Here is a 22,258-nt window from a genome sequence, read left to right on the forward strand (position 1 = left end):
GCCTCCAGGCAGGCACACATGGGAGCTCTGGCCCTGCAAACGGTCTGCATTCCCCCTGTTTTCCTGAAAGATTGGAATTATGCGGATAAAAGGAAGGGAAAAACACCGGGATCTGCCGGGGCCGGGATTCGAACCCGCGGCCCCATCCTCAGCACCGCCACCAGCAGGGGGCGCCCGCGCCCCTTTCCGCGTCGCCATGGCGACGCGACGCGCGTGATGACGTCACCGGGGCGATGCGCCGCGCGTGGTGACGTCACGGGGCGGCGCGCTCGCCGATTGGTCGGATTTGAATCGCGGCGGGCGCGCGCGGCCGCCGCCCGGTGCCAGCCCCGCAGCGCGAGCCCCGGGCCCTGTCGCGACAGCGGCGGCGCCCGCGACATGAAGGCGGCGTGAGTGGCTCCGCGGCCCCGGGACGGGACGGGAGGGCGGGGAGGTGCTCCCTGCATGGCTGCCCTCAGCTCCCTGCCGGTTCCCTCGCCATCTCCGGTGCTCCCGGCTCTCCCTTCCCCTGCCTGCTCCTACCGTTCCCGCGGCTGTCTCCCCTCTCCCCCTCCCCTCTGCCGGTGTCCCGGTTTCGGCCGTTCCCGGTGTCCCGGAGCCGGCCGTTCCCGGTGTCCCGGAGCCGTTCCCGGTGTCCCGGTGCCGTTCCCGGTGTCCCGGTGCCGTTCCCGGTGTCCCTGACGCTCTCTCCTTGGCAGGGCCCGGACGCCGCGCAGGCCGAGGAAGGGCACGAACCCCGCGCAGAAGGACCCGGTGGGGGTGAGTGCGGCCCGTCCCGAGCTACCCGGTAACCCCCCCCGCCCAATTCCCGGGTTCACTGCCGGGATCATCCCCAGGTTTATTCCCGGTTCCCGCTAATTCCCACCTCTCGTTCCAGCCGTACTGCCGGGGTCGTTCCCGGGTTTATCCCTGTTTCCCAATCCCCGGTCCATCCCCGGTTCATTCCCGGTTTTTCCCCCATCCCAGGTGTACTGCCCGGTCCATTCCCGGTTGATTCCCGGTTTCCCCCATCCCAGGTGTACTGCCCGGTGTAATTCCCGGTGTAATTCCCGGTTCATTCCCGGTTTTCCCCCATCCCAGGTGTCATTCCCGGTCCATTCCCGGTCCATTCCCGGTTTCCCCCATCCCAGGTGTACTTCCCGGTCCATTCCCTGTTCATTCCCGGTTTCCCCCATCCCAGGTGTCATTCCCGGTCCATTCCCGGTTCATTCCCGGTTTCCCCCCATCCCAGGTGTCATTCCCGGTCCATTCCCGGTTCATTCCCGGTTTTCCCCCATCCCAGGTGTCATTCCCGGTCCATTCCCGGTTGATTCCCGGTTTCCCCCATCCCAGGTGTCATTCCCGGTCCATTCGCGGTTCATTCCCGGTTTTCCCCCATCCCAGGTGTCATTCCCGGTCCATTCCCGGTTGATTCCCGGTTTTCCCACCCCAGGTGTCATTCCCGGTCCATTCGCGGTTCATTCCCGGTTTTCCCCCATCCCAGGTGTCATTCCCGGTCCATTCCCGGTTCATTCCCGGTTTCCCCCATCCCAGGTGTCATTCCCGGTCCATTCCCGGTTCATGATTCCCGGTTTCCCCATCCCAGGTGTACTGCCCGGTTCATTCCCGGTCCATTCGCGGTTCATTCCCGGTTTTCCCCATCCCAGGTGTCATTCCCGGTCCATTCCCGGTTGATTCCCGGTTTCCCCCATCCCAGGTGTACTGCCCGGTGTACTTCCCGGTTGATTCCCGGTTCATTCCCGGTTTTCCCCATCCCAGGTGTACTGCCCGGTGTAATTCCCGGTTCATTCCCGGTTCATTCCCGGTTGATTCCCGGTTTCCCCCATCCCAGGTGTACTTCCCGGTTCATTCCCGGTCCCTTCCCGGTCCATTCCCGGTTCATGATTCCCGGTTTTCCCATCCCAGGTGTACTGCCGCGTGCGGCCGCTCAGCCGCGCGGAGCAGGAATGCTGCATCGAGGTGATCAACGGCACCACGGTGCAGATCCACCCTCCCGAGGGATACCGCGTGTTCCGCAACGGCGAGTACCGCGAGGTAACCCCATCCCGCCTGGAATCCGCCTGGAATTCGCCTGGAATTCCTGCCCCCTCCCTGGAGTGTCCTTGGTGTCCCTGCCCTCGGCAGTGGGGTTGGCTTTAAGGTCCCTTCCCGCCCAAAGTCCTGGAATTCCATGGATCCCATCCAGCTCTCCAAGCTTTCCCGCGGTTTGTGGCACTCGCAGAGAGCAAAATCCGAAGGGTTTCCACCCAAAAGCCCATCTAGGACAAAAAAACATCGCTTTCCAATCCATCAAATACATGGGAAGGACCGTAAAGCTCACCCCATTCCATGGAATCCACATCCCAGACTGATCCAGCCCGGCCCTGGGCACCCCACTGCTTCTCCGGGTGGGAATCTGAACTGGGATTTGAATGTTTTGTTTCCAGTTTCAGCTGGAAAATTCCTATGGGAAGGGCATTAAGGGGCCTTCAGAGGTTTAAATAAAACAGGCGAAGCTTAATTAATGGAATTTTAATTAAGCGAGGTTTTGTTTTGGAATTCAGCTGTTTCCCTAAGGAAGAGTTTTGGTGGGAAAATGACCATCAAAAGTTAAAATTTGTTTAAAATTTTATTAAAATAACTAATTAAAAAACGGTTTGAAATTTAGGACTATTGAAATTCATCTCAAAATTCATTAAAATAATTCATTAAAAAAATAAAACCAGCTTGAAATTCAAGACTGAAAACTGAGGCTGGACTGGGAAAAGATCCAAAACAAACCAAATTCCATGAGGGAGCAGCTCCACTTTGGCCACGGGTGGATCTTCCTTTGCTTGGATTTGGAAATTCCAAATTTCCTGAAAGCTGAAATTCCAGCTTTTAGCTGTCCCCTGGGAATTCTGCGCTCCATGGCATCCCTCTGGCCGCTGCGGGCCGTGGGGCTGGAATTCCAGGGTGGTTTTCCCTGTCTTGGCAGACGCAGTATTCCTTCAAGGAGGTGTTTGGCACGCTGGTGGCGCAGAGGGAGCTCTTTGACGTGGTGGCCAAGCCTCTGGTGGAGGATCTGATCCGGGGCAAGAACGGTGAGCAGAGGTCCCCTCCCGTGTCCCCATTCCCGGGATTTCGGCGCTCCCGAGGTTTGGTTGGAATCGTGGCTCAGCTCCTCACCCCACACCCCTGGGAGCTCTTTCTGGAATGGGAATGCTGGGGTGGTTTGGGTGGGAATGGATGATCCCGTGCTCCCAAGGTTTGGTTGGAATCGTGGCTCAGCTCCTCGCTCCACACCCCTGGAAAGTCTTTCTGGAATGGGAATCCTGGGATGATGGGTGGGAATGGATAATCCAGGGTTCCCGAGGTTTGGTTGGAATTGTGGCTCAGCTCCTCACACAAAATGGGATTTAGCTTCTCTCGGGCTCTTCCCTTGAAGAAATGAAGGAAAAATTGGGGGGGAAAAAGTCAAATATTTAATTAATTTGGTAATTGTATCCCACTGAAATTCCCAGTCTGTTCCTGCTGTTCTAACAAGCGATTTCAGCTTGGAGGAAACCTTTCTGGAATGGGAATGCTGGGATGGTTTGGGTGGGAATGGATGATCCAGGGCTCCCGAGGTTTATCTGGAATTGTGTCTCCTCACCCCACACCCCTGGAAGCTCTTTCTGGAATGGGAATGCTGGGATGGTTTGGGTGGGAATGGGTGCTCCCATGCCGTGGAAGTGCTGCTGGAGCAGCCTGGCTTAGCAGGAGGTGTCCCTGCCTTTGGCAATGGGCTTGGCTTGAAGGTCCCTTCCCACCCAAGGCGTTCTGGAATTCCATGAATGGTGCATCCAGGCCCTTCTCCCCGCCCTCCCGAGTTTTCCCACGGTTTGTGGGAGTTGCAGGTTGTGAAATCAGCGTGTTGGGCTTTTAGCAAAGCGCATTTTCAACTCCCAAAAAAAGGCATCACTTCCCAAACCTCGAATCTGTGGGAAGGACATTAACGCTCATCCCACTCCATGGGCAGGGAAACCTTCCCGTATCCCAGGGGTGCTCCAAGCCCCATCCAGTCTGGAATATCCCAGGGGTGGCACAACCCGTGCCAGGGCTGGTTTGTGCCTCTTGGAGAGGATGATATTCCCAGCTGTGACAGCTTTGGATGGTGTGCAATGTTTGAGGAGGTTTTTTTTCCCCAATCCCGTTGATTTCTCCCTTTTCCCTGCATTCCCAGGTCTCCTGTTCACCTACGGAGTGACGGGCAGCGGGAAGACCCACACCATGACAGGATCTCCTGGGGATGGGGGGCTCCTGCCCCGCTGCCTGGCCATGATCTTCAACAGCATCGGCCCCTTCCAGGCCAAGAGATTCGTGAGTGCCTCCCCAGATCCTCCCACGGCCCCAAATCCATGGATTCCTGAAAAAACCCCCACGCCAGGGTCCTCGTTCCAAAAGGGTTTGAATTTCTGGGAATGCTTTTGAAACATTCGGTGGTTTGGTGCTTATTGCCCAAGCCCATCCTAGGAAAAATCAGTTAAAAACACACATGGGAAGAATTCCAGCCGGGAATATTTCAGTACTGATGGCCAAGGTGTTCCCTTCCTCGTTAGGATGGGTGATTAATAAGCATATCTTTAATTAATTAGGCGGTTGTATCCCACTGAAATTCCCAGTCTATCCCTGCTGTTCTAACAGGTGATTTCAACGTGGAGGAAGCCATTCCATGGCTTTTTTTTTCCCCCTGGAAACAGTGGGAAACGCTGGTTTGGTGCTCCATATTTCCATATTATTCCGCCTCATTTCAGCGTTTCCCATAAAACGAAAAAAAAATTCATTGTCTCCTCATGGAATCAGGGATATTTTTCCAAAGATGTGCACTTGTGCTGCCTAAAATACACGGAAATAATCCTGGGATTCTCATCCCTGGGAGCTTTTCTAAAACATTATTTTGCAGATTGTCTCTGTCGGATCTTGCTGGGTCGAGTGCCGAGGAGGGACGTGGTATTAATAAATTAGTACCAGCCCAATCAGGCTAATTAATTAATCAAACAATGCTTTGTTGGCCAGCACCTGGATGTTGGAATTGGCTGAAATTCCTGTTTTTTTCCCTCAGGTTTTCAAGCTGGATGACAGGAACGGGGTGGATGTGCAGAGCGAGGTGGAGGCTCTGCTGGAACGCCAGAGGAGAGAGGCCCTGCCCACCCCAAAAACTCCAGCTGGGAAGTGAGTGGCTCTGGGAGCAGCAGAGGGAATTTATTCCCTGGAAATGGGGCTCAACTTCCCTTGGCCTCTTCCCTTGAAGAAATGAAGGAAAAAAATGGGCAAATATTTAATTAATCGGGTAATTGTATCCCACTGAAATTCCCAGTCTATTCCTGCGGTTCTACAAGAGATTTCAGCTTGGAGGAAGCCATTCCATAGCTTTTTTTCCCTGAGTTTTTGGCCTTTTCCCCCTCAGAATTTTGGACATTTTTCCCTCAGAATTTGAGCAGGATCTTCAAGTTGATATCCTCCCATGGGCAGGGTTATTAATAATAATAATTAGTGAAATATTAATGGGCAATGAGCGTGTTCCCCGTGGTTTGAGGAGCTCTTTAGATGAGAAGATTTAGGCTCAGCCTACTTTTGGAACCTGTTAAGCCAGGATTGAAACCCCTGGTGCTGAGTAAGGATCCGGCTCCGTGAAGCCTCGCCAGCCGAATCTGCTGGAGTTAAATTTGGAGATATTTCCATAGAAACATGGAATTCCCCCAGCTGGATCGTGGAATTCCCCCAGCTGGATCATGGAATTCCAGCCGTGGAATTCCCCCAGCTGGATCATGGAATTCCAGCCGTGGAATTCCCCCAGCTGGATCATGAAATTCCAGCCGTGGAATTCCCCCAGCTGGATCATGGAATTCCCCCAGTTGGATCATGGAATTCCTGCCACGGAATTCCCTCAGCTGGATCATGGAATTCCAGCCATAGAATTCCCCCAGTTGGATCATGGAATTCCAACTATGGAATTCCCCCAGCTGGATCATGGAATTCCAACTATGGAATTCCCCCAGTTGGATCATGGAATTCCCCCAGTTGGATCTGGAATTCCAGCTATGGAATTCCCCCAGCTGGATCATGGAATTCCGACTCCTGGCCCTGCACAGGTCCCCCCAGGATCGGGAATTTTGCCGAATACTGCGCATTCCCCCCCCCCCCCCCCCCCAGCCCTGCGGATCCTCTCCGAGCTGCCCCGGCGCGTTCCGGCAGCCGGGAACGCCATCCCGAATCCCCGCTTCCCGCAGGAGGCAGCTGGATCCCGAGTTTGCCGACATGATCGCCGTGCAGGATCGCTGCCGGGCCGAGGAGGTGGACGAGGACAACGTCTACGGCGTCTTCGTGTCCTACATCGAGATCTACAACAACTACATCTACGACCTGCTGGAGGAGGCTCCCTGCGACTCCATCAAACCCAAGTGAGTCGGGAATGCCGGGATTCGCCCCGGCTGGGCTTGGGAATCGGCACTGGAAGAGGTTTGGGATGAGGGCGATGGTGCGCGGTCTCCGTGGCCTATCCCGACATCCGCCCTCGGCTTTGAGCCCACCAAGCCCAAGGGAGTTTGGGAATTCCCGTGTTCCCGGTCCTGGGAGGCTTTGGTAGGATCTCCACCCTGGTTTTGTGGTTCCAACCTTGGGCAGCTTGGCTCAGAATTCCTGGGAGTCGCTGTTGAACACACATGGAAAGGGTTCCAGCCGGGAATGTTTCGGCGCTGATGGCCAAGGTGCTCCCTGCCTCGTTAGGCTGGGTGATTAGCAAGCAAATGTTTAATTAATTAGGCAATTGTATCCCACTGAAATTCCCAGTCTATGCTAACAGGTGATTTCAACTTGGAACAAGCCATTCCGTAGCTTTTTTCCCTGGAAACAGTGAAAAACACTGGTTTGGTGCTCTGTATTTCCCTATTATTCCACTTTGACATCAGTAATTCCCATAAAACCAGAAATCAGGGATATTTTTTGGGATATTTTTCCCAAAGGTGTGCATTTGTGATGTCTAAAATCAGTAGGAAAAGTCTGCAAATTCCACTTGGAATCCATGGACTGAAATTCCAACTCCATTAAAGGAGCCCCTCGGTCCTGTATTAATTAAGGAGTGGTTGATTAACAAAGACTAATGAGGGCAAAGCAAACTGGGAGCTGTCTCCAGGGTCTTCATTCCAGAAGGTTTTGAATCTCTGGGAATGCTTTAAAACCATTCAGTGTTTAAAATAAAATGTGTTTTTTTTTTTAAACATTAAAACTTCAATTAAAATTTTAAACATTAAAATAAAAATTAAAAAAAAAAGGTGTTTATTCCCAAAGCCCATCCCCCCCAAAAAAAAAAAAAATCTGGGATTATTTCTCCCTCTGGAAGCTGCAGCGTGGAAAGATTTGAGGCAGAAATCAAGGATTTAATGTTTTTCCCCGTTTTTTTGGTAGGTGGAACAATTGCAACACTCCTGTGAGAAATGGAGACTTTGTGTATGTGTCCAGTGTCTTATTCCCGTTATTCCAGTGCTGTTTTCCTTGAGTAGAAGCAGAAAATTCCCTGCCTTTCCTTGCTTTCCTAGGAAATCTAGGATGCTCTCCTTGCTTCTGTGTGCTTGTAGAAAAGCAATAGCTGCCACCAAAGCAATTAATTGCAATTAAATAGCTGCTAATTAGAGCAGTAGCTGGAGTGTCACTAATCCTGGCTGTGTGTCCATGTCCTCTATTCCCTCTTCCATCTTTTAGATGGATAATTGACCTTTTCCCTCCATTTTTTTGATGTTTTCCCCCTCAGAATTTTGACCTTTTCTCCCTGGATTTTGACCTTTTCCCCTCAGCCTTGTGACATTTTCCCTCCAAATTCTGAATTTTTTCCCTCTGAATTTGTTGGTTTCCCCTCGGAATTTTTGACCCTTTCCCCCTGAATTCTGACTTTTTCCTCTCATCCTTGTGACATTTTCCCTCCAAATTCTGAATTTTTCCCCCTTGGAATTTTGGGGCTTGGAACATTTTCCCCCTCGGAATTTTGGGGCTTGGAACTTTTCCCCCCTCGGAATTTTGGGGCTTGGAACTTTTCCCCCCTCGGAATTTTGGGGCTTGGAACTTTTCCCCCCTCGGAATTTTGGGGCTTGGAACTTTTCCCCCCTCGGAATTTTGGGGCTTGGAACTTTTCCCCCCCTCGGAATTTTGGGGCTTTTCCCCCCCTCGGAATTTTGGGGCTTTTCCGCCCTCGGAATTTTGGGGCTTTTTCCCCCTCGGAATTTTGGGGCTTTTTCCCCCTCGGAATTTTGGGGCTTTTTCCCCCTCGGAATTTTGGGGCTTTTTCCCCCTCGGAATTTTGGGACTTTTTCCCCCTCGGAATTTTGGGACTTTTTCCCTCCGATTTTTGACCTTTTCCTGCTGAATTCCGAGAAAGTGTGCATGGCAAGAAGCTGCACAGAGAACTCGCCTCCAATGGGATTTATTTGGATTTTTTTTTCCCTCTTTCCCACTATCCCAAAGACCTCCCCAGTCCAAAATCCTTCGGGAAGACCAGAACCACAACATGTACGTGACAGGCTGCACCGAAGTGGAGGTCAAATCCACAGAGGAAGCCTTTGAAGTCTTTTGGAGAGGTAAAAATCTTGGAATTCAGGGCTGATCCCACATCCCAGCACCTTAAACATTATCCACGAGCAGGGAAATTCCACTGGATCAGCCCCATCCTTGGGATGGAGCACCCACAGCTTCTCCGGGCGTTTAGGGCCTCCCCGTTCCCAGCCCTTCCCGATATCCCACAGCTGGGAAACCCCTCACACCCTGATGCTGGGGGAGGTGGGAACTGTGGGGAAGCAGCAGGAATTTTGGGAATTTTGGGGTGTCTGAGCAGGGCAGAAGAAGCGGCGCATCGCCAACACGCAGCTGAACCGGGAATCCAGCCGCTCCCACTCCGTGTTCATCATCAAACTGGCGCAGGCTCCTCTGGATGCTGATGGGGACAACGTGCTCCAGGTGAGCTCTGCCTCATTCCAGGAGAATTCCATGGGATTTACCTTGGAAGCAGCTCCCGTGCCTCAAGTCTGGAGGTGACAGAGTTAATCATAAATTTCGGTGCTAAAACAGAGGGTGAAGCTGTTGATTCCTGTGGCTTTCACCTTTTCCTTTGTTTGGGAACCTAAAATTTGGGGAACTGGAATGATCCAACAGCTTTCAATCCATGGCCCAGGGCAGGAGGGATCTGCCAAACTTCCCAAAAAAAGCCGTGCCGCCGTCTGGGCTGTGCCAACCCCTCTGAGCTCGTATCCGACACGTTCTTTGGAAGTGGGTTTTGGGATGAGGCGTCCCCCAGCCCTTTGGGGGGAATCTGGGGGGATCCAGGATTTCTTCTGTATCCCAGGACAAGGAGCAGATCACCCTGAGCCAGCTGTCCCTGGTGGATCTGGCGGGAAGTGAGAGAACCAACAGGACCAAAGCCGAGGGGAACAGGCTGCGGGAGGCAGGTAGGAGCTCCCTGGAGCACCCTGCTAATTAACCCTGCTAATTAAGCTCCTGCTAATCCTGTCTCCCAGGGAGGAATCCCAGGAATTCTTGAAGTGCTCTGTTAGGATTTGATGACCTCAAATCTTCCCACAAGTTTGCAGCAGCACTTCTGCCGCTTCAGTTAATTAGAGCAATTATTAACAAATGTCGTTAATTAGGCAATTTATTCTTCTGACTAATCTGGGAACGTGATCCAAGGGCTGCTCGTGGAGTTCTTTTGCCTCGTGTTTGCCTTTTTTAGGGAATATCAACCAGTCACTGATGACACTGAGGACGTGCATCGAGGTTCTGCGGGAAAACCAACTGTACGGAACAAACAAGGTGGGCAGCCCTTCCCTGATTGTCCCGGGATTTCATCACCTGGATCGGGAAAACTCACGGGGTTTTCCCTGGCCTTTATTCCCAGATGGTTCCATACAGAGATTCCAAGCTGACTCATCTCTTCAAGAACTATTTCGATGGAGAAGGGAAAGTTCGGATGATCGTGTGTGTGAATCCCAAGGCTGAGGACTATGAGGAAAGCCTGGTAAATTCCCTTTTTCCATTCCCTCCTGCTCTTCTTTTCCTGTTCTTCCCTGGATCCTTGAGCTCCAAGAGATATAAGGAATTATAATTGTTGTTTGAGCCCTTCAATTTTGTGGGATAAATCTCTCTGAGTCTTGTTTTTCCTGTTCGTCTTCCACCTGCTCCTTGCTTGGAAGGTGGGAAAGGTTTTCCTTCCTCACAGAATTCTTGCTAAATTCCCTTTTTCCATTCCCTCCTGCTCTTCTTTTCCTGTTTTTCCCTGGATTCTTGAACTCCCAAGAGATGTAAAGAATTATAATTGATATTTGAGCGCATCAGTTATAATTTTGTGGGATAAATCTGCCCTACAAGTCTTGTTTTTCCTGCTCATATTCCACCTGCTCCTTGCTTGGAAAGTGGGAAAGGTTTTCCTTCCTCACGGAATTTCCATGGAGCCATATTTGGATTTTCCATGGAGCCATATTTGGATTTTCCATGGAGCCAATTTTAATCCCTCCTAATCCAAGAATTCCAGCTGTCTCTGCCCAAGCTTTTGGGGCACCTTGTGGGGGAGGGAGGTTTCTGGAAGATCCCAAACCCTGGCCGGTAAATCCTTGCGATTTCAGCCGGATCATCCCTCCTTTCCCACTTCAGTGACCCAGTCCCAGCTCCGGGTGCTCCTGGTGGTTTTTCCCTGTTTTTTCTTGCAGCAAGTGATGCGTTTTGCAGAGATGACCCAGGAGGTGGAGGTGGCCAGGCCCCAGGACAGGCCCCTGTGCGGGCTGACGCCGGGGCGGCGCCTCCGGAACCAGGCGTTCCGGGAGGAGCTGTCCCGCAAGCTGGAGCTCAGGGGCGGCCCCGTGGGAGCAGGTGAGGGCTGGAATATGGGGAATTCTGCTCTGGCAACGTTCGCCTGGGAAAGGGAAGGACTCGGGGAGAATTTAGAGAGCCTTCCAGGGTCTTAAAGGGGCTCCAGGAGGGCTGGAGAGGGATTGGGATAAGGGATGGAGGGACAGCGCACAGGGAATGGCTTCAAATTGGAAAATGGGAAATTAGGGTGGGATGTTGGGAAGGAATTCCAGGCTGTAAGGGTGGGGAGGGGCTGGGCTGGAATTCCCAGAGTGTCTGTGGCTGCCCCTGGATCCCTGGAAGTGTCCAAGGCCAGGTTGGAGTGTGGGACAGTGGGAGGTGTCCCTGCCCATGAACAGGATCACTTTAGGTTCCTTTCCAACCCAAACCATTCCATGATTCCAGCAGAGTTTTCTGCTGGGAATTAAAGGCTGGGAATTAAATTTTAAACCAATTCCACTGAGCCTTAACTGTGCCAGGCTGAACCTCAGTGCCCTGGGAGCTGCTGCTCTTCCCTCTGCAGCGTCCCTGTGGAGGTTTCCAAGGAATTCCATGGGACTGGGATGAATCCACGGTCCCAGTATTGCAGCTCCTGACAGGAAATTGTGCCAGGGAAATTGTGGGATGTTCTTGGATGTTCAGTGCCTGCTTTTAGTAAAACAAGGAATCAAGGATGCCACATTTAGTCCTTTCCCATCCATCGCCTCCTTGGAAACCCATAGCTCCCGTCAATCATTCCCAGTTTTCCACGATCCTGCCTCTTGTCCGTCGGAGCTTTCCCACCCTGCTGACGGATTTTCCATCCCGCAGGGCCAGAGGAGCCATCTGCTGCTGAGCTGTTCTTCCAGAGCTTCCCTCCCCTGCCTTCCTGCGAGCTCTTGGACATCAACGACGACCAAACGCTCCCCAAACTGATCGAGGCCCTGGAGCAGCGCCACAAAATGAGGCAGATGCTGGCAGAGGAATTTGCCAAAAACGGTAGGAATTTGCCCCAAATTGGAACACCAGGGCAAAACTCAGATTTTGGTGCCCTTCTTATTCCTCAAAGGATCCCCCTTGCCTCGATTTTCTAGTTTAGATTGATTGTTTCAGCCTTTTTTTTTGAGGAATTTTAGGCTTTAAATTTGTTGGGAAGAACAGAGGTTTGGATGTTCTGGGGATAAGGGAGAAGATTAAAGATAAAATAGAAAATATCCAAATTCTCTTCCAGTTCTCGCCTTTAAAACAATGCTGCAAGAATTTGACTCCAATGTTGCATCCAAGGAAAATTATATCCAAGGAAAACTGGCTGAGAAGGAGAAAACCATAACGGGGCAGAGGACGGAGCTGGAACGGCTGGAGAAGAAGATTAAAACCTTGGAGTACAAGGTCAGTTGGGTCATTTTGGAGCAGAAATCCCATTTTTTTAAATGGATTATTTGGCAAATTCCTTTCCATCAGGAATAAATATTTTGGGGGGAACTTTTACTGAGAATTTGTTGGCTTTTTTTACAGGGGTCAGGCTTTTAAAACAGCAAAATCAGCAGTTTAGAATTGAAAACTGAGATTTCCTGGGCAATACAAGCCAGGAATCCCTGGATTAGACGGTTGGTCTTCCCACCCAAATCCTCCCTCTCTTCCTGCAGATTGAGATTTTGGAGAAGACAGCCACGATTTACGAGGAGGAGAAGAGGAACCTGCAGCAGGAGCTGGAGAGCAAGAGCCAGAAGCTGCAGCGGCAGGCGTCGGACAAGAGGAGGCTGGAGGCCAGGCTGCAGGGAATGGTGGCCGAGACCTCCCTCAAGTGGGAGAAGGAATGTGTGAGTGCAGGAATGGGGGGAAAAGCGGGATCGAGTTATTGGGAATTTGGGGTGTGGGGCGCTCTTAAGGAGGGGGTTTGTTGGTCTGGTTGGTGTTTGTGGGAATTCCGGGTTGGGAATTCCTCTCCGGCCTCGTGGAGGTTCTTGGGCAGCTCTGCTGTGGGCAAGGGAAGGAAAGGAATTTAAGGGAAGGGAAAGAAGGAAAGGAAAGAGGGAGGGGAGACTGGGCTCTGCTCCTAGGGAACAAGGACAGGAGCAGAGGGAGCAGCCTCAGGCTGTGCCAGGGCAGGCTCAGGTTGGATACTGGGAAGATTCCCTCGTGGAAAGGGTTGTAAACATTGGAACTGCCCGGGGAGGTTTAGAATCCCCATCCCTGCAGGTATCCAAGGAACTCCTGGACGTGGCACTCGGGGCTCCAGGCCGGGTTCAGTCCCAGCTTGGCCTCGCTGATCCTGGCGGGCATTCCAGCCTCAGCAATTCCATGTTTTCCACTGCTTTCCCTGTCCCTGCAGGAGCGGCGGGTGGCAGCCAAGCAGCTGGAGATGCAGAACAAGCTGTGGGTGAAGGACGAGAAGCTGAAGCAGCTCAAGGCCATCGTCACCGAGCCCAGAGCTGAGAGGCCAGAGAGGCCATCCCGGGAAAGGGAGCGGGAAAAGCCTCTCCCGAGATCCATGTCTCCTTCCCCGGCTCCCGTGAGTCACTCCCAAACCTGCTGGATTTAGCAAACAGTGTTTTTAGGGATGAAGTGCAGGGATTTTAGTCATTAGTAGCCCCCAAGCACAGAGTTGGAGCAGCTTGCTTTGAGTTCCTTGTCTGCTGTTTGTTCTTCATCCATTCTCCCACCTCCTGTTATCCATGGGAGCGGGAAATCCCTGGATTTTTTTGTCCCTGTGTCTCACTGATGTTTCCCTTCTTCCCAGAGCTGTGGTGTCCCTGCTGAAGTTTGAGCACATTGAATTCCTTGTCTTGTCTCTGTTCATTGTTTATCCATTTCTCCCAGCTCCTGATACCCATAGGAATTGGAAATCCCTGGATTTTTCTGTCCCTGCTGGATACCTCCTGTGTCTCCCTGCTCTCTCCCTTCTTCCCAGGGCTGTGGTGTCCCTGCTGAAGTTTGAGCCCCGAGTTGGAGCACCTTGAATTCCTTGTCTCTGTTCATTGTTTATCCATTTTCCCACCTCCTGATATCCATAGGAACGGGAAATCCCTGGATCTGTCTGTCCCTGCATGGTGTCCCTGTTTGGCTGCTCGACGCCTCCTGTGTCTCACTGATGTTTCCCTTCTTCCCAGAGCTGTGGTGACCCCGTGAGCTTGGGGGCAGAGTTGGAGCAGCTTGAATTCCCTGTGTCCTGTTTGTTCTTCATCCATTCTCCCAGCTCCTGATACCCATAGGAACTGGAAATCCCTGGATTTGTCTGTCCCTGCTGGACGCCTCCTGTGTCTCCCTGCTCTCTTCCCTTCTTCCCAGAGCTGTGATGTCCCTGCTGAAGTCTGAGCCCTGAGTTGGAGCAGCTTGAATTCCCCGTGTCCTGTTTGTTCCTCGTCCATTCTCCCACCTCCTGATATCCACAGGAACTGGAAATCCCTGGATTTTTCTGTCCCTGTTTGGCTGCTCGACGCCTCCTGTGTCTCACTGATCTTTCCCTTCTTCCCAGAGCTGTGGTGTCCCTGCTGAAGTTTGAGCACCTTGAATTCCTTGTCTTGTCTCTGTTCATTGTTTATCCATTCTCCCACCTCCTGGTATCCACAGGAACGGGAAATCCCTGGATTTGTCTGTCCCTGTTTGCTTGGAGTCTCCTGTGTCTCACTGCTCTCTCCCTTCTCCCCAGAGCTGTGGTGACCCCGCTGAGCTCGGGGACAGCCGGGTGGCCCCGCGGGTGCCCCGGCGCTCCAACTCTTGCAGCAGCATCTCTGTGGCCTCCTGCGTGCTGGAGTGGGAGCAGAGAGGCCCTTCCTGCGAGCCAGCCAGCATTCCCAAATCCAGGAATAAAGCGGGAGCGGAGCCGGGCTCGGCCTGGCCCAGCCCTGCCAGGAGGAGAGGGATGTGCTGGAGCCGAGTGCTGGAGGTGCCCAGGGATAGAGAGGAGCTAGAGCAGGAAGAGGATCCGTGCTGCAGGGTTAGTCCTGGCCCAGTGGGGCTGAGCCCGGCTTAAAGGTTGTCCTATCCTGAGCCTAACGTAGAGTAGAGCTGTCCCTAACGTGTCCTGCTGGTCCAGACTGAGCCTGGCTGCTCTCGCCGCCCTCTTGGTGTTTGGAGCTTCCTTGGAAGTTGTGAATTCCCACTTTTAGGGAGCTCTGAGGTGGCCACACTCTGCTCTAGCCGTGGGTGTCCTCATGTTTTTCCCTGGTGTTTCCCTTGCTCTTTTCCCTGGTGTTTCCCTTTTCCTGGCATTTCCCTTTCCCTCGTGTCTCCTCCAGTCCCTCCTGCAACTTCCCAGCTTCCAAGGTGCTTCTGGGAGCTTTTCCTGCCTGGAAGCATTCCTTGGATAAACCTCTTGTGTGCCTCAGCTTCCATTCCATTCCCTGATTCCCATTAAACTGGGAGCTCTGGTTCCATGAATTATTTGGCTCCTTGAGGATTCAGTCCAAGAGCACTTTAGGAAAATAGAGGGGGATAATCCCTTCCTTTGTCCCCTCCTTCCTAGCTGTGGAATGCAACAGATTGGACAAAAAATTCCCAAGAAATAGGACTTGACGTGGAATATTCCATTCATAATTCGATCCGCAAAACCCAGGAATTGGCCTGGAATATTCCATGGATAATTTGATGCCAAGCTCATGGTGGTGCCTTCTGGATTCAATCCAAGAACACTTTAGGAAAACAGAGCAGGACAATCCCTTGGGCTGGTGCTGTGAGTTTGGAAATTTGGGAGGAGCTTTCCCAAACTTGAGGAGACTTAAAGGAATGTAACAGATTGGACAACACTGGGATAAAATTTCCATTAAACAGGAGTTGGCCTGGATTATTCCATGAATAACTTGATGCCTAAAAAATAGGAATTGGCCTGGAATGTTCCACGGATAATTCGATGCCAAGCTCTTGGTGGTGCCCTCAGGATCCAACCCAAGGACCAAACTTTTGTCTTTCCCACACTCCCATGCCTTCCCAGTGCCCATTCCCTGATCTCATTCCCAGAGCGCTCCGGTGGCGCCGCTGCGGGCGCGGCATTCCCGCAGTGCCGGGGAGCGCTGGGTGGATCCCTGTTCCCATTCCCCTGTTCCCATTCCCCGTTCCCATTCCCTATTCTCATTCCCATTTTCCCACCGTTCCCAGAGCGCTCCGGTGGCGCCGCTTCGGGCGCGGCGTTCCCGCAGTGCCGGGGAGCGCTGGGTGGATCCCTGTTCCCATTCCCCGTTCTCATTCCCACTCTCCCATCGTTCCCAGAGCGCTCCGGTGGCGCCGCTGCGGGCGCGGCGTTCCCGCAGTGCCGGGGAGCGCTGGGTGGATCCCCGTTCCCATTCCCTGTTCTCATTCCCACTCTCCCATCATTCCCAGAGCGCTCCGGTGGCGCCGCTGCGGGCGCGGCGTTCCCGCAGTGCCGGGGAGCGCTGGGTGGATCCCTGTTCCCATTCCCCGTTCTCATTCCCATTTTCCCACCGTTCCCAGAGCGCTCCGGTGGCGCCGCTTCGGGCGCGGCGTTCCCGCAGTGCCGGGGAGCGCTGGGTGGATCCCTGTTCCCATTCCCTGTTCTCATTCCCATTTTCCCACCGTTCCCAGAGCGCTCCGGTGGTGCCGCTGCGGGTGCGGCGTTCCCGCAGTGCCGGGGAGCGCTGGGTGGATCCCTGTTCTCATTCCCATTTTCCCACCGTTCCCAGAGCGCTCCGGTGGCGCCGCTGCGGGCGCGGCGTTCCCGCAGTGCCGGGGAGCGCTGGGTGGATCCCTGTTCTCATTCCCATTTTCCCACCGTTCCCAGAGCGCTCCGGTGGCGCCGCTGCGGGCGCGGCGTTCCCGCAGTGCCGGGGAGCGCTGGGTGGATCCCTGTTCCCATTCCCTGTTCTCATTCCCACTCTCCCATCGTTCCCAGAGCGCTCCGGTGGCGCCGCTGCGGGCGCGGCGTTCCCGCAGTGCCGGGGAGCGCTGGGTGGATCCCTGTTCCCATTCCCTGTTCTCATTCCCACTCTCCCATCGTTCCCAGAGCGCTCCGGTGGCGCCGCTGCGGGCGCGGCGTTCCCGCAGTGCCGGGGAGCGCTGGGTGGATCCCCGTTCCCATTCCCTGTTCTCATTCCCACTCTCCCACCGTTCCCAGAGCGCTCCGGTGGCGCCGCTGCGGGCGCGGCGTTCCCGCAGTGCCGGGGAGCGCTGGGTGGATCCCTGTTCCCATTCCCTGTTCTCATTCCCACTCTCCCATCGTTCCCAGAGCGCTCCGGTGGCGCCGCTGCGGGCGCGGCGTTCCCGCAGTGCCGGGGAGCGCTGGGTGGATCCCTGTTCCCATTCCCTGTTCTCATTCCCACTCTCCCATCGTTCCCAGAGCGCTCCGGTGGCGCCGCTGCGGGCGCGGCGTTCCCGCAGTGCCGGGGAGCGCTGGGTGGATCCCCGTTCCCATTCCCTGTTCTCATTCCCACTCTCCCACCGTTCCCAGAGCGCTCCGGTGGCGCCGCTGCGGGCGCGGCGTTCCCGCAGTGCCGGGGAGCGCTGGGTGGATCCCTGTTCCCATTCCCTGTTCTCATTCCCATTTTCCCACCGTTCCCAGAGCGCTCCGGTGGTGCCGCTGCGGGTGCGGCGTTCCCGCAGTGCCGGGGAGCGCTGGGTGGATCCCTGTTCTCATTCCCATTTTCCCACCGTTCCCAGAGCGCTCCGGTGGCGCCGCTGCGGGCGCGGCGTTCCCGCAGTGCCGGGGAGCGCTGGGTGGATCCCTGTTCTCATTCCCATTTTCCCACCGTTCCCAGAGCGCTCCGGTGGCGCCGCTGCGGGCGCGGCGTTCCCGCAGTGCCGGGGAGCGCTGGGTGGATCCCTGTTCCCATTCCCTGTTCTCATTCCCACTCTCCCATCGTTCCCAGAGCGCTCCGGTGGCGCCGCTGCGGGCGCGGCGTTCCCGCAGTGCCGGGGAGCGCTGGGTGGATCCCTGTTCCCATTCCCTGTTCTCATTCCCACTCTCCCATCGTTCCCAGAGCGCTCCGGTGGCGCCGCTGCGGGCGCGGCGTTCCCGCAGTGCCGGGGAGCGCTGGGTGGATCCCCGTTCCCATTCCCTGTTCTCATTCCCACTCTCCCACCGTTCCCAGAGCGCTCCGGTGGCGCCGCTGCGGGCGCGGCGTTCCCGCAGTGCCGGGGAGCGCTGGGTGGATCCCTGTTCCCATTCCCTGTTCTCATTCCCACTCTCCCATCGTTCCCAGAGCGCTCCGGTGGCGCCGCTGCGGGCGCGGCGTTCCCGCAGTGCCGGGGAGCGCTGGGTGGATCCCTGTTCCCATTCCCTGTTCTCATTCCCACTCTCCCATCGTTCCCAGAGCGCTCCGGTGGCGCCGCTGCGGGCGCGGCGTTCCCGCAGTGCCGGGGAGCGCTGGGTGGATCCCCGTTCCCATTCCCTGTTCTCATTCCCACTCTCCCACCGTTCCCAGAGCGCTCCGGTGGCGCCGCTGCGGGCGCGGCGTTCCCGCAGTGCCGGGGAGCGCTGGGTGGATCACCGGCCGCCGTCCCACGTGCCCACGGAGACGCTGCTGCAGCCGCGCGTGCCCCGCGCCATCACCGTGGACGCCCCCAGCGAGCGCGCCCTGGCCCGCTGCGACCGCTACCTGCTGACCCACCAGGAGCTCGCCTCCGACGGGGAGATCCAGACCAAGCTCATCAAGGTGACCGCGGGAACCTTGGGAATGTTGGGAATGTTGCGTTGGAGTTGCCGAAATTTCGTTAAAATTAGCCAAGGGATTCCTGGATGCGCCACTCGGTGCTCTGGGCAAGGTTGAGATCCAGACGGGTGCTCTTGGGAATCTTGGGAATGTTATTGGAATTGCTGAAATTTCGTTAAAATCAGCCAAGGAATTCCTGGATGTGGCACTTGGTGCTCCAGGCTGTGGGCAAGGTTGAGATCCAGACCGAGCTCATCAAAGTGACCTTGGGAATGTTGCGTTGGAATTGCTGAAATTTCGTTAAAATTACCCAAGGGATTCCTGGATGTGGTGCTCCAGGCAAGGTTGAGATCCAGACCGAGCTCATCAGGGTGCCCTTGGGAATCTTGGGAATGTTACTGGAATTGCTGAAATGTTGTTAAAATTACCCCAGGAATTCCTGGATGTGGTGCTCCAGGCAAGGTTGAGATCCAGACCGAGCTCATCAGGGTGCCCTTGGGAATGTTGGGAATGTTACTGGAATTGCTGAAATGTTGTTAAAATTAGCCAAGGGATTCCTGGATGCGGCACTCGGTGCTCCAGGCTGCGGGGGCAAGGTTGACATCCAGAGTGAGCTCATCAAAGCGGCCTTGGGAATTGTGGGAAGCTTGGGAATGTTGCTTTGGGGTCACTGAAATTTAGTTTTCATGGTTGGATTCCATGATTCATGGATCCCATGGTTTGTGGATCCTATGGTCCATTAATCCCGTGATTTGTGGGATCCCATGATTTGTGAGTCCTATGATTTATGGGATTCCATTATTTGTGTGGATCCCATGATTTTTGGGATCTCTTGATCCGTGGATCCCACAGTTCATGCGTTTTCCCGTGGAAAAAGGCAACGATCCATTGGCAGTGAAATGGGAGGAGCTTATTTGTGTCCGTATCTCTTTGGGCTGGAATTCTGGGATGAATCCCGGTGTTGTTCCTGTCCCAATCCCGCTTTTCCTTGTCCTTTTCCCGTTCCAGGGGGACGTGTTCAAGACCAGGGGTGGGGGCCAGGCCGTGCAGTTCACGGACATCGAGACCCTCAAGCAGGAATCTCCCACCGGGTGAGTCCAGCCTCCGGAATCCTGGAATTCCCAAAATTCCAATCGTGGCACCTTGAATTTGAGCTTCAGGAGTCCTGGAATTCCCAAGGTTCCAGTGATGGAACCTTCTATTTGAGCTTCTGGAATTGTGGAATTCCGGGTGTGTGCGTGGAACTTCTCCCAGGCCAGATGATCCAATGGGAGCATCCAACTTGAAATCCCATAAACTCGGAGAAATTTATGGATGCTGCTGGATCCAAGATTTATTAAGGAAGAACAAAGGGGTTTTTTTTTTAGTGTTGGAATGTGGCAAATTCCATGAGGTTTGTGCTGTAATCCCACGAATTCCCGTTCCAGGCGGAAGCGCCGCTCGTCGCCTCCCGATCCCGATCCTGCCGGGGAGGCTGCGGACTCGGAATGGACGGATGTGGAAACCAGGGTGAGCTGGGAATGTCACCATGGATTCTGGAATTCTGGCCTGGGTCGGGCTGGGAGAGAACTTATCCCAATCCAGCCATTCCACGGGCACTTCCCGCTATCCCGGGCTGGGACGTTCCAGGGCTGGGGATCCAAGCCCCTCTGGATGAGGGTTTGGGAATGGTGGGAAGCAGCGGATCCTGACTTTGGTGTATTCCCAGTGTTCCGTGGCCGTGGAGATGAGGGCGGGATCAGCGCTGGGACCGGGATTCCAGCACCACGCCCAGCCCAAGTGAGTGCTCCTGGAATTCCTTCCCGACAACTTCCAAACTTCGGGAATGCTTTCCCCCCTGGCTTTGCTGCCCTTCCCACCTCAGGATTGCATTCCCAAGTGGAATATCAGGAATGGCAGCGGGAATGCCCTGGATTCCCTCTCCTGCCCCTTTAACCTCTTGCTCACATTATCCATTGGGAAGTTCCAATTTCTTGGGATTGGGAAGTTCCAGTTTCTCAGGACTCCAATTCTCTGTGGGAGGAGGGAATTGCGGTGGAATTCCGGCTAAAGTTCCAACTGCAAAGTAATGGAATCTCTAAGGAAGCATGGAGAATTCCTTCTTTCCCAAATTATTCATAAGGCATCCCTGGGAATTCCAGCTCTGTACCCAGCCCAAGGAGGTGCTCCTGGAATTCTTTCCTGACAACTTCCAAAATTCGGGAATGTTTTTCCCTCAGCTTTGCTGCTGGGTTTTCATTCCTGGCTGGAATAGGGTCGGGAATGGCATGAGGAATGCCCTGGAATTCCCTCTCCTGCCCCTTCAACCTCTTGCTCGTGTTGTCCATTGGGAAATTCCAATTCCCCGTGGGAAGAGGGAATTGAGGAATTGGAATTCAACTTCATTTGCTGCTCCTGCTGCCTAAAAATCCAAGGAAAACACCGGATTTTTTTGAGTTTCCTTGGATTAAATGTTGGATTTTTTAGGAGGTGTGTGGGAGTGCAGAAACCTGGGAATGGGGGGCTTGGCTGCTCCCAAAATCCCTCTGGATGAATCCTGAAAGTTCTCTGTGGCTCTTTCCCGTTGCAGGCGCAGGAAGCCCTGAATTATTCCGGCTGGAATCCCGGATTTTCCCAGCCTGAGGAATGCTCTGCTGCCACCGCTCCTCAGGAACTGCTTTGTGCTCATTCCCAGAGGTTTTTAGGGAAGCTGGGGGATGGTTCCATTGGTGATCCCAAAGAGCTTCTGGATGGATCTGTCCTTTTCCATAGATTTAGGGAAATCCTAAAGGTCCCTCTGGAATTCCAAACAGAGCTGGATCATTACAGACAGTGCCAGCAGGCTTTTCCCTGGGACACTTTTCCAGTGTTTTCCCAGTTTTTTTAATCCCAAATCCATCTTTTTCTGGTCATTCCCTCTCTTTTGGGAGACCCAACCGCTGCTATTCCGAGCTGCAGTCCAGCACTTTAAGGGTGTTTTTGGCCATTCCCGATTTTACTGGAAGCAGGAAAACTTTGGGAGTTCGGAGTTCTTCTGGCAAGAGTGAATTTGCAGAATTTAAGCTGCCAGAGCATTCCAGAGTCACCCAAAATCCTGGGAGCAGTGGGAATTCACGTCCCAGCTGCCTTGGGGTGTGAGGGAATTCTGGAACGTTTTCCATGTGGGAATGGGGGGAAAGGGGAATTCCTCACAGATGGGGTGGGAATTGGCTCTCTGTGTGTCCCTGCAAGGTGTTCAATAAATCCTTTTATTCCAAACCCTCTTCCTGGTGTTTAGGGAGTTCCAAGGGGAGCAGCTTCCCTGGCTTTGCAGAAAGCTGGGATCAGAGGCATTTTTTGGGATGGTAAATCCCGGGATCTGCTTGGATCCTGAGGTGGGGTTGAGACAATTTTACCCTCGGGTCTGTAAAGGGAATTTTTGGGGAACTCTGGGGCCATTTTGAGGGATTGCCTCGATCCAAGGGGTTCCAGCCCATGGAAAAGCTTTTCTTCCCAAGGTCTGGAATCCTCAAACCCCAGAATGGCTTGGATTGGGATTGGAAGGGATTTTAAAACTCATCCCAAGGGCAGGGACACTTCCCACTATCCCAGGGTGCTTGGATATTCCAGGGATCCGGGGGCAGCCGCATTCCATCCCAGCCAGGAATTCCCAATTCCCAGTATCCCATCCATCCCTGCCCTCTGCCAGTGGGAGCCATTCCCTGTGTCCTGTCCCTCCATCCCTTGTCCCAGACCCTCTCCAGCTCTCCTGGAGCCCCTTCACGCCCTGCAAGGGCTCCTAGGATTCCCTGGATCCTTCCCTTCTCCAGGGGAACATTCCCAGCTCTCCCAGGCTGGCTCCAGAGCAGAGCAGCTCCGGGATCTCCTCTGGAATT

At 54.1% G+C, this 22,258-nt stretch overlaps 1 protein-coding gene across 3 annotated transcripts; it reads left to right on the plus strand.

Moving 5' to 3' along the window:
- The first annotated feature begins 224 nt into the window (after nt 1-224).
- On the plus strand, nt 225-21,641 carry KIF23 (kinesin family member 23). Of its 3 annotated transcripts, XM_038146910.1 has the most exons (24): nt 225-389; nt 699-759; nt 1,906-2,034; nt 2,957-3,062; nt 4,184-4,320; nt 5,063-5,172; nt 6,231-6,401; nt 7,405-7,446; nt 8,455-8,567; nt 8,822-8,943; nt 9,329-9,431; nt 9,713-9,792; nt 9,878-9,997; nt 10,686-10,845; nt 11,635-11,802; nt 12,035-12,192; nt 12,450-12,623; nt 13,136-13,315; nt 14,453-14,740; nt 18,177-18,407; nt 19,413-19,495; nt 19,832-19,913; nt 20,113-20,183; nt 20,974-21,641. In XM_038146910.1, the coding sequence occupies exons 1-24, from the start codon at nt 379-381 to the stop codon at nt 20,987-20,989; spliced, it is 2,916 nt and encodes a 971-aa protein (XP_038002838.1). In that variant the 5' UTR covers nt 225-378; the 3' UTR covers nt 20,990-21,641. The 3 variants fall into 3 exon arrangements, with proteins under 3 accessions (XP_038002838.1, XP_038002836.1, XP_038002837.1); XM_038146908.1 differs by lacking the exon at nt 14,453-14,740 and having other exon boundaries at nt 226-389; XM_038146909.1 differs by lacking the exons at nt 7,405-7,446; nt 14,453-14,740 and having other exon boundaries at nt 226-389.
- Nucleotides 21,642-22,258: the final 617 nt, after the last annotated feature.

This window comes from Motacilla alba, chromosome 10 (genome assembly GCF_015832195.1).
Source record: "Motacilla alba alba isolate MOTALB_02 chromosome 10, Motacilla_alba_V1.0_pri, whole genome shotgun sequence".
Classification (NCBI taxonomy): domain Eukaryota; kingdom Metazoa; phylum Chordata; class Aves; order Passeriformes; family Motacillidae; genus Motacilla; species Motacilla alba.

What these genes read in the sequence shown, in the direction of transcription:
- KIF23 (XM_038146910.1), top strand. An exon ending in AGGACTATGAGGAAAGCCTG is followed by an intron (nt 9,998 to 10,685) that starts GTAAATTCCCTT and finishes TTTTTCTTGCAG; the next exon opens with CAAGTGATGCGTTTTGCAGA. An exon ending in GGACGGATGTGGAAACCAGG is followed by an intron (nt 19,914 to 20,112) that starts GTGAGCTGGGAA and finishes GTGTATTCCCAG; the next exon opens with TGTTCCGTGGCCGTGGAGAT.